The 17,620-nt window shown below is 42.7% G+C and overlaps 1 protein-coding gene across 2 annotated transcripts; it reads right to left on the minus strand.

Moving 5' to 3' along the window:
- Positions 1 to 365: 365 nt before the first annotated feature.
- ampd3b (adenosine monophosphate deaminase 3b) lies at positions 366 to 16,727 on the minus strand. Of its 2 annotated transcripts, XM_061774051.1 has the most exons (16): positions 16,645 to 16,727; positions 13,993 to 14,056; positions 8,383 to 8,605; positions 8,123 to 8,297; positions 7,808 to 7,973; positions 6,968 to 7,187; positions 6,639 to 6,768; positions 6,350 to 6,544; positions 6,152 to 6,283; positions 5,659 to 5,822; positions 5,469 to 5,595; positions 5,208 to 5,371; positions 4,830 to 4,950; positions 3,910 to 4,083; positions 3,724 to 3,834; positions 366 to 786 (listed from the first exon to the last, which is right to left on the minus strand). In XM_061774051.1, exons 2-16 carry the CDS (start codon positions 14,048 to 14,050, stop codon positions 610 to 612), a joined length of 2,337 nt encoding a protein of 778 aa, XP_061630035.1. In that variant the 5' UTR covers positions 14,051 to 14,056; positions 16,645 to 16,727; the 3' UTR covers positions 366 to 609. The 2 variants fall into 2 exon arrangements, with proteins under 2 accessions (XP_061630035.1, XP_061630036.1); XM_061774052.1 differs by lacking the exons at positions 13,993 to 14,056; positions 16,645 to 16,727 and adding an exon at positions 12,466 to 12,693.
- Positions 16,728 to 17,620: the final 893 nt, after the last annotated feature.

A 17,620-nucleotide genomic window follows, 5' to 3' on the forward strand; every position in this document is an offset into this window, starting at 1 on the left:
AAATAATTTAAAAAAATACAATAAACTAGTTGTTTTACGTGTCAGTTTTAGGGTCAACTTCAACTGGGAGTGACGAATAAACAGCTTGAAGCGGACACGCTTTGGCTCTGTTTTTGGAGAAGTGGGTGAGCGAGAGAGTGGGGGGGAAAAAGGGTGTGTTTCAAAATGTGTTTAAAGCTTGCGAGAGATGTAAATCTGTAAAAAAAATTGTTTTTCATATGGTCTCGTGGAGTTTCATCTATTGGTGGTGGGGTGTGAAACTTCTCCCCTGTGATAAAGGGGAGTTCGCTGTAAGTCAAAAATAGTTGAATTTACTCAGAGGTCACTGCTCTTCCTCCCTACCACTTGGTAAACACAAACACAAAAACATTTTCTGTCGTCCTTTATTTACAAAACATCACTGTAAAAATCATCCACACTATTCTTAAAATCGTGCATGTGTCAATTCAGTGTGAAAAGTCGTCTTTGGATACCTAATGTTGAATGTGCTCAAGTTTTCAGTAAAAAAAAAAAAAAAAGAAAGAAGTAAAAACTCAATTCGTCAACGAATGCAACTCACACCAATTCAAAGAGGATTTTTAACAAAATGTCAAAACGTGCAAACACGTGTCACTCCACCACTTGAATTGTGGCATTCGCTTTGACAGCGTCGACTAAAAAGCTGAGTTCGTTGCACAGCGTCTCGTGGCGGTACGCCATGCGGATTTGCGCCACGTTTGTGCGTCCTATGTCGTTGCTCTCGGGGCCGTCCTGCAGGTAGTTGGAGCCCAGGAAGTGTTTCTTCTCCTGGAGGCAAGACAAGAAAACAAGTGTACTGTATTTGTTGATGATGATAAGAATTGCGTAAAAGCTCAGGACACGGTTCGAAACTGAACATTTTGTGTAAAAATTATTTTTATCTCAGGAAAGAAAACTGCTGCAGGAACATAAGCGGTTGCTAATTTCCAAGGTTTTGGTGAGCGAACCCAGACACGAAAATTGTGGGTTATACCCGACTGAAGACAATCAAACTTGTTCAACATGCTTGGCATCCAATGATGAAAACTCAACCATTTTACAAATCTGGCTAGTTAGTGTACGTACTCCAAATTTGGTAGCAATCGGACAAAATCTCAAGGAAGAGAGCCTTTCAGTTTAGTTCCTTCTTCACAACAACGAACCGATACAAAGTTTGCATCACTGCAGACGCTGCACCGATCTTCCTGTTGATCATCAGTTCCATTCTCCCCTCACTTGTGAACAAGAACCCAAGATACTTGAACTCCTCCACTTGGCAAGATCTCATCCTCGACCTGGAGAGGGCACAACACCCTTTTCCGGCTGAGGCCCATGGTCTCAGATTTGGAGGTGCTGATTTTCATCCCAGCCGCTTCACACTCTGCTGCGAACTGCTCCAGTGAGAGTTGGAGATCACGACTTGATGAAGCCAACAGAACCACATCATCTGCAAAAAGCATAGATGCAATACCGAGGTCACCAAGCCGGACCGGCTGCTAATGGAAATTCTGTCCATAAAATTTATGAACAGAATCGGTGACAAAGGGCAGCCTTGGCGGAGTCCGACCCTCACCGGCAACGAGTCCAATTTACTGCCGGCAATGCGGGCCAAACTCGGACAGCGGTCGTACAGAGATCGAACAGCCCGTATCAGGGGGTTCGGTACCCCATACTCCCGAAGCACTCCCTGAGGGACACGGTCGAATGCCTTCTCTAAGTCCACAAAACACATGCAGACTGGTTGGGCGAACTCCCATGCACCCTTGAGGACCCTGCCGAGGGTGTAGAGCAGGGGCCTCATGTACAAAGACTTGCGTGGATTTCCTACTAAAACATGGCGTACGCTAAAATCCAGAAAACATCGTACGCACAAAAATATTCAGATGTATGAAAGTCTGCGTACTCATGAATCCAAGCACATTTCCTTCGTACGTTCCAATCAACGTGGAAATGAGCGCACATGTTGGAGTAGACGACTCCCCCCACGCCACGCCCATATTTGAATATGCCAATCATATTTAAATGAACCCTGCACCTGAGATGCCGATCTCTGCATGATCAGAAAAAAAGGAAAATGAGCAAGGTAATGAAGAAAAATACTTTTCTGAATGTGAAGTTGCTCAATGAAGTGGAGGCACGCAAGAAAATCCTCTTTGGCACGCTGCGCTACGGCGTTAACAACGCGCGAAAGAGGAGTGAATGGGACAGCGCTGAACAGCATGGGACAATGCTGAACTAAAAAAGAAGTGGTCAGACATTAAGGTGGATGTGAAGCGGAGGACAGCTGCCCACCGCCAAAGTGTGGCCAAAAAAAGGCGCAAGAACCGGCGCGGAGGGCCTCACCCGTTTGAGGAGAGAATCGCTGCGATCGTGGGTGACGTGGCTGACTATGATCAATGTATTTTTTACAACTCATAACAAATGTGTTCATACAGCAACTCAGCCCTGTGAGATAAAGGTTCATGCGTAAATGTTGTATGTGTGGTATTTGTAATAAATCTTTTGAATTCAAATAGAAGCACATCGGCATATCAAAGAGGATATCAAAAACTTTGACTCCTTTCAGATTACTCAATTTATTATTTTAATACACAGGAGAGGACACGCACGCTGACAAAAAAAATCATGGGTTTTTTTAGGAGAAGAGGGGTAAATTATGTCAATTTAAACACATTTTAATCATGTGCAACCGAGGTACATGTTCAAATGAAGTAAATTCAAAGGACTCTTTATTTCAGTGCATGCGCTGGAGTCACGAAGCGATTGTGAGGGCAATAGGCGGCATAAATGATCGCCTTGATCAATTAATAGGTGTCCTCACAAATATCAGTGGTTCATTAAATACACTAATTAACAAATGAATTCTCAGTCCTTGCCTCAATTGCAGTGTTGAAATCAAATGTTGCCGGGCATGAATTGTTCATCAGTGCTAATTATTCATGTGTGTCTGGTGTGCAGATTTCTGAGAACGGTTTCCCAGCATCACCTCTAAGTTTCGCCAAAGCACCAAAAGCTGCAGAAAAGTACGGACGGACGCCAGCCGTGCAGTTGGCGTGACGCACCGCACATTTCCACGGTCGTGTCACTCTTGATACATCTGATCTTTGCCCTGAAAAAGAACGGACGCCACGTTTTAGTGCGTACGCACCTTTTGTACATGAGGCCCCAGCACCCCTGAATAGACCTTATCGGCAAGGCTGAGGAGTGTGATCCCCCTGTAGTTGGAACACACCCTCCGGTCCCCCTTCCTAAAAAGGGGGACCACCACCCCAGTTTGCCAATCCAGAGGCACTGTCTCCGATGTCCACGCGATGTTGCAGAGGCGTCTCAACCAGGGCAACCCCACAACATCCAGAGCCTTTGGTGAGCCTTCGAGCTTATCTGCCATTCTCCGTCCCCTCACAATGACAAGAACTTTCACGTCCGCCATACGTGCTTCAAATGTGGCAGCAGTGAAAGAAAATCTCTAGGATGGGTTTGTTTTTGAAGGACCTTGCTGTCTTCTTGAGACTTCTTTTGTGAGTCTCCTCATGATAGTCATGCTGTTAAGTGGAACTGGCTTAAGGGACTGAATTTTCAAAACATTCCAGGGGTGCCACGTAGTCAATTTCTCCAGGTTTAATGTAAAAATCCAGCTGTCCATCCACACTCCAAATTCCAAGCTACACACACAACATCTATGTAGTTTTTATTTTTTATTTTTATTATTTTTTTTTTTTAGCTGACCTGGTGAGACAGGCCACTTTGCAGCACACTGTTTCTGGCGATCTCGCACAAGTCGCAGGTGCTGAGTTTCCAGAGCTGAGCCGCGATGGCATACTCCTCCATCAACGCTTCCTGTGAACATTTCCATGTTAATCACATCTGCGTTCTGCTCGGTAATCTGCATTTGGGTCCAGTGGGAGTTCTAACCTTTGTGTAGTGGAACTGCATGGGGTCGTCGGTGGACAGCGACACGCACAGGCCCTTCTGGAGAAACTCCCGCAATGGGTTTTTGGAGTACTGCAGGAACAGGCTGTTGTTGCTCAGTGGCGACATGGCGATGGGAACCTGCGCCAGGTAGTAGAGGTACTGCAACACCGGACTCTAGTGAAGAAGAGACATACCAAATGACGATTTAAGAACTAGACTGCCAAGATCAAGCAGTCAAAGGAGTCTTGTCTCCAAATCAAGTCTGGGGTAGGTGAGATGTGCACCTCTATTGTGGTCACATGAGTCTTTTGTCTTGAGTCCTAGGTGCCAGGTGCACTCTCCAAGTGCAGGCCTAAAGCCTACTCATGTGAGCCCTTTGTTTTGAGTCCAACGTGTCAGATGAGGTCTCAAAATTAAAGTCTGGGATAGGTGAAAGATGAACATACATCGTGGCCCCCTTTCTTCTAACATTGCGCCGGTAAATATTGGCCTTGCATAACAATTATCTGACACATGCAAAATTTGGGACGCTCCACCAGAGAGTTGAAGCGAAAGAAGCAACCAACAAACTGGAAAAACCTTGCCATACACAAAAAGAGATCCGTCATGGACACAAAAAAACAGTGGACCTTTACAGATTGAGGTTGGACAAAAGGGCTTGATGCCAGAAAGACCACTGAGGTGCCCTTGCGCGTGCACCTCCCCCTAGTTGCTCCAGAGTGCTACTTTATTGCCAAACTTATCCTGGAAAAACCAGTTCTGTCTTTTATGACATTTTTTTTTTTTTAAGTGATGAAACCGACCTCCGTTATGTCTGAGCAGTCTTAAAATTAAACACTAACTTTTTGTCTTGTGAATTTACAGTTTTTTTAGGAAACACCTTTACAGTATCTTTGTGAAAACATTTGAGGCGGCATCACCTTTTTCAGGTTGAGGCCGTGGGAGATGTTGTCCGCCGTTAGGAAGGCGGACACCATGTGTGTGATAGAGCCTGCCTCGCCGCAGTGGGGACGGAACTGGAAGGTGTTCAATCCACGCTCCCTGTGGAGTGACCAAAGAAACTGTGGAAAATGTGTAGGCCATTCGTTGTATCACAAATACAGTGGTACTTTGACTTGCACGTGCCCCAACTTACGACTTTCAGGAGCCGTCCATTAGTCGATTAGATTTTTTTTTTCTTTCTACGAATGAATTACAGTATGTCCGAGCTTGGTCACAGGACGAATTAAACTCATAAGTGAAGGCACGACTGTATTCTAAAGAATTGCCATATTTTGCAACCTGACGAAAGGACTCACTTGCGCAGGTTGTTGAGCACCATGATGTTGGCGTACATGTAGAACAGGTAGTAGGTGTATGGCGGGTTATCATCTGCGGTCCACGACTCGGGCTTTGGACTTTTGTAGGAAAACATGTGGTCGCTGTGCTTGGACTCGTCATCCACGCTGTCAAATCCCGTCACCTGCAAAGGCAGATGAAGATGAGAACTGAAGAGCAGTGTTTCCAAACATTTGAACATCACTGAACATTTGTTTGGTTGACGCTTAATGGGTATTTACGTATTTTAGGAAAACATGAAGTGCTGGGTGCTTTTGCGGGTTTACTGTGGCCTCAAAGATGGGGAGGAAGATATTTTCCAGCATTTTGGCGAAGTTCGGTATCAGCTTCTTTGACCTGAAGATGTCACTGCAAGACAGAGGAATTCAGAAAGGCCTTTTGGGCATGGCCGGACCTTCAAAGAGCACTCACTAGATACGGGGGACCTGGATCATCCATCTCAGGTTGGGCGAGTGTACTTTGTGCTGAATGAACCAGGTGGCAAGGCCCGCCCACTCGCTGGCAGATCGTCCGTAAATTGACAGACGAGGCTCGGCATGTTGGTACTTGCTGTCCTCCAGCTCTTTTGCCACTTCCTGAAACAAATAAGCTATAAATTCTGCGTATAACACCTATTGGTCTATGACACTTCAACCTCCTTCACTCTTATTTCTAAACATCATTGAATGAACAAGCACAGGGGGCCCTTGATTTTATTTCTGTGGTCGAAAAGGATTTTTCATACAAATATCGACTATATGTGACTTTACTACTGCGTTAACGTAGGTTAGTGATTACACTTGGCTACAGTGGGTTCCAACTTGAGGATAAATCTGGGTTACGTCAATACCGTATAAACGGAGCTCCGTCGTAAAACATCGTTCTCATGGAAACCGGTCCAAATAGTTCTGATAGGCTGACACACCTTGATGAGACGTGCAAAGTACTCTCCCTCAATGTAGTTGTCGGACTTGAGGTAAATCTCTCGTAGTTCGCTGGCTCCCACCGGGTTGTACTTAGAGTTGAATTTGTCAAAGCGATGGAATGTTTGTCTTCCCTGCAAGGGTCAAAGATTAACTATTTGCAACTGTAGCATTGACCAACTAGATGCTTTTGTCCTTACAGCGTGCACGTCCAGAGAATCCACGGTAAGGTCGTAGGGGTCCATATGGAGGCTTTTGAAGACCTGTTCCAGCGTAAACCTCTGGCCGGCCTTCTCGAGGACCACGCGGCCTTTCTCCATCTGGTACGTGGTCTTGATGAACTTCAGCAAGTGCTTCTGGTTCATGCAGCCAGCGGCATGTATGTGCGTGTCCACCTTTTGTTTGATTGAACGGTCTGGTTTTAGTACGCCAAGGGCTGGAATGTAGCAATGAGTTAAGAGTGTGGGGCATTTCAAATCACCATACAACCTTTCTGACATTGTAGAAGTCTCTGTGAGGCACACTCTTCAGCTCCTTCATTTCAGCCATTTCATTCAGCATTTCATGAAGGTAAAATTTGGAGGACAAGAAGTTCAGTCGTCTGTGGCAGTAGGTCTTCCTGAAAGACAAAGGAGAGTCAGCTTTCATGGTTTAATTTAAAGTCTTTAATACTATTTTGGGCCTGTGGAAAAGAAACCAGAGTACCTGGAAACAACCCATAGAGAGGAGGCCCATGCCCTGTGTCAAACCCCAGTTTATCTTGCTATGAGCTACCAGCACTACCCACTGTAAACCATTCAGCATGGCCTAGTTCTTACGTGGGGCCATCAGCAATCATGGCAAGTACGTGGCTCAGGTCTATGGCGAAGGTCTCCAAGTCAGGGTAAGGAAGCATGCGAGGCCGTTGCTGTTTCAGGGCCTCGGCGTTGTCGTAAACGTGAACAATGCCGTCCTTCATCTGGAGCTCATAGTCCAGGTTCTCTGGGATTCCCTCCATGGAATACAAGTCCTCGTCTTCACGGGGGAACGGCCAGATGTCTACAGCCCACAGAAGGAATTTTATTTAGGATGACAGTGAAGGGCATAGGAACTGAGCCCTCCTGCGACAAACGTAATTAACCCACGGCCCAAACATGTTGAATTCCCTATATTAATATTTTGAACCGTAAATATACCATCAACTGTGATCCCAAAACACTTAAATGTCAATTCAAACTCACCTTATAACATTACCCTTGAAAATAAATGGATTACAGATCTTTTTTTTTTTTTTTAAATGCACAGGAAGTGCCTCGCAATAACCTCCGTCATTTGTTAGCGTGATCTTTTTAATAGCCACTTAGCAGAGCAAAAACATACACACAAAACAAAGACTCGCCGTAACTTCCACGTTCAACCCAGGCTAAAGTTAGTTCGCCCTGGCATACAAAGATCTTAGCCCCTCAATTGAGACATAACATACTTACTTGAAACCATTTTTTTACTTTCTTATTAGCCAGGTTGGGCACCATCTTGCATTTTATGGCGTCACAGAAAGAGCACAAAAATACGATGGGCGCTGTGAATAAATCGGTCTATCGGAAACAACATTTGTGAATAGCGAACTCCGGGTTCACTGTACTGAACCGCAAGAGAAGGGTAAGAAAATGTTTTCCCACCTGGCAAGACCTCGTCCTCCTCTCGCCACTTTTCCCCCTCTGTGTTTCGGAGGAAGCGGGCTATCGTCCTGGGAAAACGGTGGTATGCCAGCCGAGAGTACTTTTCCCGAATGAACAGAGCTCTCAGGAGGCTCTTGGCCGCCTGCTCGTAATCCTCGACGGTGATCTGGAACAAGCGCATGAATTCCACATCACATCGGGGAACCTAAATAAAACGCTCACTTGGCTTCAGCCTTTGCCAGCCAGTAGCAGCTGCGGAAGGGCATCTGGTCACCATGAAGGTCGTTGGCTACAACAGACGTTAGACATGTTTACCCCGGCGCAGTAGTCTCCACTAATGGTCACCCTCTGGAAGTCGGGGAAGGTCTTTGAAAAGACAGGCTCCGGTGTGGTCGGCGAGAGTGCAGCCGAATGCACCAGCAGGCTCCAGTCGCCAGTGGGAATCTGCAGGGACAGCGACTGGGAACGCTTCATCATGAAGTTCTTCTTCCTGGTGACGCACAGGAGAAAGCGGCTGTCACTCAAGAGAAAAGCCACTAAATCGAGTGCCAGCCGCCAGATTTGTAGCCCCCTACCTCTTGACGGTCTCCTTGGACTGCTGCTCGGCCAGCTCCTTCTGCAGTGCACGCTCCCGGTCCTCCTGCAGACCGATGGGACAGTCCTCAGGCACGTTGAAGAGGGCCATGGCATCCTTGGTGTCCTCCTCCTTCAGGGCCGAGGCGTAGACCTTCTCGGCCAGCAGACGCACCTTCTCGTCCACCTCGCTCATGGACATTTTCGGGAAGAGCCGCGGCATATCTGCGGAGATTTTGGGACGTATACTTTGCTTTACTTTAACAGCAGCACTACAGCACAGCAACCCTCTTTCAGATGGATTCAAGTGTGGAGTTGTAAATGTTGTAAATGACTTTACTCTGCAGTGTTAAAGGTCCTTTATTTTGTCTATTTCGACTTCCATAGAGTGACTCTCGAGCATGGACTTAGTATGGAAGTGTCAATTTCATTTCAAAGGAGACCTTGGTTTTGTCCAGAAAATGCCCCTCTGACAGCTACTTCTGTTTAACCCAGTTTTGTATCCGCTTTGTCCATATTTGGCTAAGACCGCCCCCTTTACTCTGATTGGTTCCCTGCGTGCAGAAGACCCACTTCTGAGATCACACGTTTGTTATTTTGACAGCACTGGCTCGGGAGCGGAGAGGTAGGCGGAGATCTTCACTAGTGACGTACGTAGATAAGGTCGAGAAATTCAAACAACCTGATTTCAGGCCTCTCGGCAAAGAAAACGTCTGGAACTCAGGAATGCGTGGACGATTTTGATTCATATTTCACATATTTACTGAGGCAGCATAGAGCCAATATAACATCCCAAATATTAGAAAAAGTTGGTTTTGTAAAATATGAGACCTTTAAGATACGCTTGGGTTATGTGGAGACCTCGTCTTTAACAACGATAAACCTTGCAGTAGAATCTGATGTGTTCACCCCACAGTGTTGTGTGCGTCAATGTTTACGGTCTGAAACTGCATTTCCCGTAAATAGTCCTTGTTTTGATCCATTGTAATGTACCGGTAACTTGGGTTGCAAAATTCCAGGACTTTTGAATGTTGGAAACTTTCCATGGCAATTAAAGGTAATATAAGAATGTGCATTTAACGGGGATTAACAGGTGTTTATGTGTATAAACATGAGTAAACTAGAAATTTACCAAATCGAAGGTTGGCTCCTAATAGGGAACTTAAATATAGTTGGGAAAAATATATTCTAGAATAATCCTGAGTGGGGGTACCTTGGCTAATGAGTCCCCCAATTTACAAGTTTTTCAAGTTACGATCTGTCTCTATGTCGATTCTTTGGTTTGAGACAAAATTGAAGGTGTGAGCGAGCGCTTCGAATATGCAGACACTTGAGTGAAGTGAGCAATTCAGTTGTGACAAAAAAAAAAAAAAATGTTTATATTTATGCCAGTTCATTTCCAAAGAAAGTTTCCAATTTTGAATTTTTCCCAAATTCCCTAGCTTAACTTCCCATGGAAATTGAGTGGAAACGTTCCAGAAATTCATTGAAAATTTTCCACCCCTTCAGAACATTACCAGTAACATGCCTCTCCACCTGCAGTTAGGGAAATCAAACCCGACTACTGTTTGCATACCGGTAACTCTTTTATTTACTGTTAACTTAGTGACTTGAAATATGGTGGCCATCAGAGTTGAAATAAGAATATGCTTGCGATGCCAGTCATGTGAACTCGGGCCACCAGTGGGAGTCCTCAGCTGCTTGAGGACCCAGCATGTTTTGAAACCCCACACCAGTAAACATGTCCTGTCGAGACTTGGGTGTTAACGACTTCCGCACGTTCAGCACGTTACGGTAAACAGACCCAGCCGAGCCTCCCTGACACCACACAGCTCGCTGTGAGCTATCCAAACTGTGATACTCTTTTAGTCTTTTCGTGGTACAATGCAGTTTCTCCTAATTTGTTATTGGTATGTTTTAAATTTCTTGCGTAAGATGGGTGTTTGCAGTTTATGGTGGTAGTGCTTAAGAGACTTCAAGCTAATCCAGCTAATTCTTGTTGTATCAGTGCAGAAAAACGTTTAAAACAGGCTCAATTAAAGAGTTTTTGGAGGTTTAAAAAAAGAACATTTCAATGCAATTATAATGGGCATCAATTATCTGCGGATTTTCGCTAGTCGCGGTCCGGTCCACTGTACTTTCTGAGCTGACACCAATTGCTACTTTCCTATTACTCGGGGCTTTGGCACCCTCTTGTGGCATCGACAAAAAGAGCAGAAAAATTAACAAAAAAAGTTTTTAGCAAATATACAAAGATACTGTAGGTTCCAAATTGGCGACTATCAAACTGTGAGCACTTTATTCAAACGAGGATTGGGAGTTAATGTCAAGCAGTTACTGTGCATATGTGTTGTCATTTGTTACAAAGTGACATCGCCAATTACTGGCTTGGCACGCATATTACAGCGTTTTTAGCCATTTTCTCAGGTCCATGTGACCAGGGATCATGTTGTTGCGTTCCCAGCTCGTCAGTTAAGTAGAAACGTCATTATAAGCATTCCATCGTTTGGGTTCTCAAGACCTTATGGCACAACCATGTTGACTTCTCCTTTCACGGACCCTCGACATGAACTCCAGTTCCGCTTTTAAACTGAATTTAATATGACGACACGAGGGACAACAGATCTTTTATTGCCTTAGCTCCACTTTTTAAGGAACCTAGACGGTGTGACAGTGTGTCCGTAGGAAACTGCCGTCGACACGCCGAGCGCTAACACGTAACTTTGTCTTTACACGTGCCGCTAAGCGTGGCACACTGTCTGTCACGGCCTACATGCTTCTCTAGGCGCCACGTGCGCACCGGCCACCAACGCGACAGCTGAGCAAGGCCTCGCTCGACCTTGACCAACATCCCCCAAAATGTCGGAAACCTGACCTGCTGACATACAGATGACATCAAATAAATACAAAAAATAGGATGAATTAATATTTCATTTAAAAAATATTTTACAAACATGTTACTGAGCTTATATATATATATATATATATATATATATTCTTTTTTTTTTTCATCTACAAATGGGTTGTCAACCTGTTTTTAAAAATTAGCTTTTGCAAGTAAGTCAGTGTGTAAGTTGATCTAAATGTCGCGAGACTGTACGGTCTTCTTTAGGTTGTCTGTCATCCAAATTGAACGTTAACATTTTTCATGCAGTGTTCCTGGAAAATCCAAAATCGGCCCGTCAAAGCTGTCGCAGAAGACCCAGAGTTTAGTTTCCTGTGCCTTTTATACAGAACCCAGCGCCACAAGATTTGCAGCGCTATCTGCGATTTTACATACAAACTAGATCTCGGACAGAAGTGAGTGAAAGGTGTTAACTTCACACCCCTGTCCCAAGCATTGTGGAATACCATTACACGCAAGCATTGTCTCTCCTCCGTCATGGATCTGATACGACATACCAACCATATTCATGGTTCGACTGTCTCCCATTCTGTGTTGGTGCGGATTATACGGAACCGCATAAAAAGACAGAAAAGTTGGCAGTTACCAGCAGCATGAAAGTGGCTAGTCAGTATTTTGTTTTATTTCATGGAAATGTCCTCAAATTTCCTTCTCTGTGTGAAAACTGTCACAGAATCAATTGATTTCATAGTAGTCTTAGCACACTTCAGATGATGCGCAGTCAACTTTTTAATGGCTGTCAAAGTACATTGCAGGGTTGTAATGGGGTGGAAAATGTCGAGTAAATTTCTGGAAAATGTCCGGTAAACGTCAACGGGAAGCTAAACTCATACATTTTGGAAATATTCCAGATTGAATTATGAGAATTATGAGAAATAATTGGATTGAACTGGTAATTGAGGGTCATTTAATGGGAAAGTACCACTTTCAAGCATAAATATAAATATTTTGTTTGGACATAAGCACGCATCCATGCAAAATAGATAGCTTTCATTGTGAGGGTATTACAGTGCCTTAATTGTTCCAGTTTTTTAATGTTTTTTTTTTCTTCTGTTCACTCAAGCGGCAGCGCATCCAAAGCAGTACATATTCCTATATCTCCTATTCATACTCCTGGACAAAGTTTCCGACTTGAAAAATTCCCAGAATTTTGCAAGCCTTTTGAATTTCTGTTTCCTACCTTCTGCGGTGTTTTGGGCCATGTTGCCTTCTTCTATGCGTTCACCCGTCTGGCTCAAGGCTCATATAGTTGGTTCTGGCCTCTTCTAGAAATGTCTAGCTCACTTTCGCGAGCTGACACGTTCTCGGCTGTATATTTTTTCCTCACTGTGTACTCGGTCAGGTGGCGGCAGTAATGCCGCCGCCGTCTCGCGTGTCCATCCTCCCGTCTCTATTTTGGGCTGTTGTAAGTGTTGCGGCAACAGGGGGGCAGCTAAATCAGGTGGCGATGTCACAACTGGGGGTGGGGCCGCAATAGAAAGCGATGCTCTCTAGGTGGCATTGAAACCATGAGAAAGACCTTAGCTCAGTTCGTTCTGACCATGCTCGTTACTGCAGTCACTCAAATCATCTTTTCCCATGGAAATGAATTGAAAGGCTGCTAAAGTGTTCCAGTTTCCCCACAAAAAAACGAGTATTTTTGTCATGTTTTTTAATAAGGAAAACGGCACTCTAATATTGCACGTTTTAAAAAGCATACAGTAAAGACATAGTTAAATAGAATAGTTTTTGCTACTTTTTTGCTTTCAATGGCTATTGGGCTGCTCCTTCTGGTGTGTGCACTTTGGCCACCTGGGGGCAGTATAATACAGCTAAACGGATATACAGTACATGTGGATGCTATCTCTTAGGCTGTCTATTGCCTTTTGAATTGTTTGTTAGGATTACCTAAACAGGCTTTCCTAAGGTGATTCTGTTTAGTACATAACATATACAGTAATCCCTCGTTTATTGCAGGGTTAGGTTCCTGGCCAACCCCCACAATAGATGAAATCTGCTATGTAGCGACTACATATTTTTAAAAATGATTTATACATATTTTAAGGCTGAGCGGCATGGTGCAGAGCATGGCAACCGCGCTTCCGTCAGACTGCCCCGGGGCAGTTGTGCTGACAGAAGTAGCTTACCACCACTAGGGTGTGAATTAATAATGCATGAAATTGGAAAGTATCTTTGAGTGCTTTAAAAAGTTGTAATGTTTTGGGCTCAGAAGCGATATAGCAAGGGAACACTGCAATTGTCTTTGTTTTATATTTAGTCGGACAGTAACATTTCAAATGGGCGTGCCAATAAACAGCTTGAAGCCTCTTTTTGACGAATCGTTTCCTATCTGCCAAACTGCAGTGAGTACAGTTGAGTTCACTGCCACCATACAGCGCTCGCATCTCAAATTTGGGCACACAAGTCAAAGCAAAGAATCGACTGAACGAAGCTCTTATCTCGAAAAACTCTTAAACCGGGAACTCATATCTGAAAGCACCACTGTATTACTTTTACTGTGTACTCTATAGCCAGAACGTTAAGGTACACAATCAAATTGTGATGACTGCTTGTATTTCTATTTTGTTTATGCACTCATAGTTTAAGCGCTAGCCACCTCTTATACAGTAGGTCGGAGGATGTTAGGTGAACAGTGTGGCTATAATATAAATAGATGCTGTCGACAGCCCGCTGACAGTCGCTGGGTGGAAAGATAATAGCCGCTGACCTCTCCCAAGGCAAGGTGTGGATTGCTGCTTGCAAAGGGCTGCTTCCCTCCTCCTCATTTTGACCTGTGAAGATTGTACATGAGGCCATTAACAGAACCCAACGAGAGTTCCCACTGGACTATACTTACATGGACATTGCGCACGTGCACTGTACACACTAGTAATGGGTACGTTAAAGCAGTTGTTCTCAAACTGAGGACACCCGGGGTAACTTGGGAGTCCGCAGAAAAAAATGTGCATTCAATTATTGTAGAAAAATACAACTTTATTCTTTGAAATAAAAACTTTTCATTCCGGCAAAATACGTCTTTGTTTTTGTAACGATTACAACTTTTTTCTAAAAAAAAAAAAAAAAAAAAATAGACTTTATTCTAATAACCTTAAGTTTAGTTCTCTAAAAAAAATCTGAATTTGTTATCGTAACAGTACAACTTCTCAAAAATAGACAACTTTTAAATTCTTATTACGTCGTACGTGTAAACTGTACATGGTAGTTATGATTAATTATAGGACTATGACAGTGTCCTAAGGAAAATTTCTCCCCTGGACCCATAAAGTTTGAAAACCCCTGCTTTAAAGCAACAGTGTTGTCTTTTTAGCTTAGCTCGACAAAAGTCATTGGATTTACCTGACACTGTAGTCAGCTAAATACCATCATGCTACTGCTTAGACTAGTGCGCAATATTTGATTGGACACTTTCACACAGACGTAGCAGAAGAGCTGGCATAAAGCCGCATTTGCCTTTCACGCAGAACCCAGCCAAGAACCCCAAGTTTTTTTTTTTTTCAATTCTTAATTTTAAATACAAAAAAAAATCTCTCAGCAGTTCTGCATGTGTGAACAGCATCACCAAACGTGACAAAAATTATTAATCAGATTTTACGCAAAGCATCAAATGAGAGAATGGCTTTCCCAGGAGAATAATTATAACAGTTATATATATATATATATGTATCTATATATATACAGAGAGAGAGAGAGAATTGTCTATATTAATATTTTAAACTATAAATATACCACAAGCTATAACACCAAAGCAGTTTAATATAATTTCAAACTCATCTTAGATAAACAAATAAATGACTTCCTGTTGATTAGATTTTTTTATAAAAGCACTTGAAGTCTCATATAGTATATGAAAATGTGGTGAAAACACACTTCCACCAAAACTACAATTGGCTCCTCCCTAACATACAAATATGTTAAAATTGTCGCGATGTATCGCTTTAACATACTTCCTTGACACCAATTCCTGCAGTATTTAGACAGGTTTTTACCAAACAGCTGGGGATAGGTTCTAAAGGAAAACCAATGTGAACAGATGAATTTGTTACACGCAAACAGCGACTATGTGGAATTTAGATATTTTTTCAATCGTTATTTTATCAGAAGTGTGTACAACGCCCAACTTGGTGTTTGTCAAACAAATAACAGAGAAAGTCACACAGTAAATATGCTTTGTCACCTTTGCGGTATACTATCTATAGAACTTTCCGGACACTTTCCTTTAAAAGGCAAGTCTTGACTGCCCAGAGTCTTTCAGGAAACGTTTGCTCTGTGACTGCTCTTCCCTTGCTGATAGTGGAATGTAAACTTTGCTGCCCTTCACTGGCAATTTTCCCGGGCTTGTCCCAGCAATATTAACTTAAAGTATTACTCCTGGGCCACAGCATTTGCTACACCCTTGCCAAAATTATCGTATATGTCAGAAAGATGATTCATTAACTGCAGGAAACAATTGTAATAAATCTTTGCCCCTCCTGTTATGTCACATTGATGCGTTTTAAAATGGGCATTATTTATAAATGCATGCAAGGATGTTTTTTCTTTTATTATAGACAGAATTTTTTTTAAATTAAATTAAATTGTATTACATCTGTCTCATACACGCCACAAAGTAAAGCATGACAAGTGCTTAAATCCAATTTATTTTTTACCCTATGGGGGGGGGGGGGGGGGGGGGGGTGTTTAACATTTAAGAAATGCAAAATGTTATAAAAAATCATTCTTTTTATTTCTTAAATCTGAGCTTTCCAATAGTCACAAAAATATACAGTACACTACTCTGGACAGAATTATAAGACCAAAAATAATAATAATAACACACACAACATTTTTCAGATATTTTGATCATTTTTCATTTTCTGCAAATAAACTCTAAATGCTCTAATGGTAATATTTGTATCTGTAATTTGGGAGTTATGTTGTCAGTAGTTCACTGAATGAAACATATGCTCATTTTACTTATAACATATCCCTATAAATGCAAAATAAGCGAAACAAATCATTTTGTAGTAATTCTTTCCTCACAGCTGTTATGTAAATAAACATGTTTTTATGTTTAAATGTGCGGCAGGTCACATTGGCCTGTGAACATATTTGCTGGTACCAAAGAAACAAAAAAAACAGGATTGTTAAGGAAGCCAATTAACAGGACTTGTTAATTACGGCAAATATTTTGGTTACCTTTTTAAGGGAGCGTTTCCCCAAACTATTACAAAATTACACAAACATATCACATATTGCCACAAAATGTACAAATAAACTCATGATAAAGAATACAACAAATACGAATGAATTAACAAATTGCTAAGATGCGCTTATGTCCATATGTGTCAAATAGACAGTAAAACTCCAACGGCGTACTTACTGTACGTGACGTGTGGAAACCAGCAGAGAGGCTCACTGCACAGAAGTGCGAGCAGATGAGAGTCCTAATAGAGGAAGTTGAGCAGGAAGCTTGTACATACATCATTAGTTGAAGGCTCACCAGGCGACGCCCCGTCACTTCATTTAGGATGGGGGTGCACGTCATGAGTTTTAATGCGTTTTTATTAAATACTGTGCAAGTCTGCTTAAATGTCATAAAACATCAAATTTACGTACGCATCTGTTTGAGAACTCCCCACTTACCTTTCACCATTTTATTTTATTTTTTTTCTGCTTTAAGGCGTCTCGAGGTGACGACTGTGCGCCATGGCTAGCTAGCATGTTTCATTGTGTTAGCCTTAAGCTAGCAGACATTCTTGAGACAACTGAGACGACTGTGCGCCATGGCTAGCTAGCATGTTTCATTGTGTTAGCCTTAAGCTAGCAGACATTCTTGAGACAACGTGATGTAGTTTGGTTAAATATCTAACTTGTGATTCTCCTGTTTATGTTTAATTTTACTGTAAACAAAATCAATAGGTTGGAGCAAGCACTGAGCCTGTTATTTTTTATTTTTTTTAGAAGAATTGTTCCCTATCTGCCACACTGCTGCTTGTTGCGACATTAGCTGACGACATTGCTCATGTTCGTAACTCCAATTTTTTGCCCGCAACTCGAGACCAAAAAAGTGGCTAAGTGACAGCCCGTATCTCGAAGAACTCGTGAGTCGGATCACTCGTAAGTTGAGGTACCGCTTGTACTTTATCAGTGACTAATTCTTTTCCCGCTTTATTTGCTTATCAATGGGCTCAATAAGAAATACTTTGGAAATGACCAAATTGGGCATTGACCTAAAATATATTTTACATGCTCAGTTCAGCAAGCACCAAAGGATTAACTGTGCTATGCTTTGCTCCTTTGTTCCTTTTCTAAGCTTTTTGTGCAACACTGGCTGTTGAGAGCAGAAGAATAGCCAC

Source organism: Phyllopteryx taeniolatus, chromosome 5, assembly GCF_024500385.1.
Source record: "Phyllopteryx taeniolatus isolate TA_2022b chromosome 5, UOR_Ptae_1.2, whole genome shotgun sequence".
Classification (NCBI taxonomy): domain Eukaryota; kingdom Metazoa; phylum Chordata; class Actinopteri; order Syngnathiformes; family Syngnathidae; genus Phyllopteryx; species Phyllopteryx taeniolatus.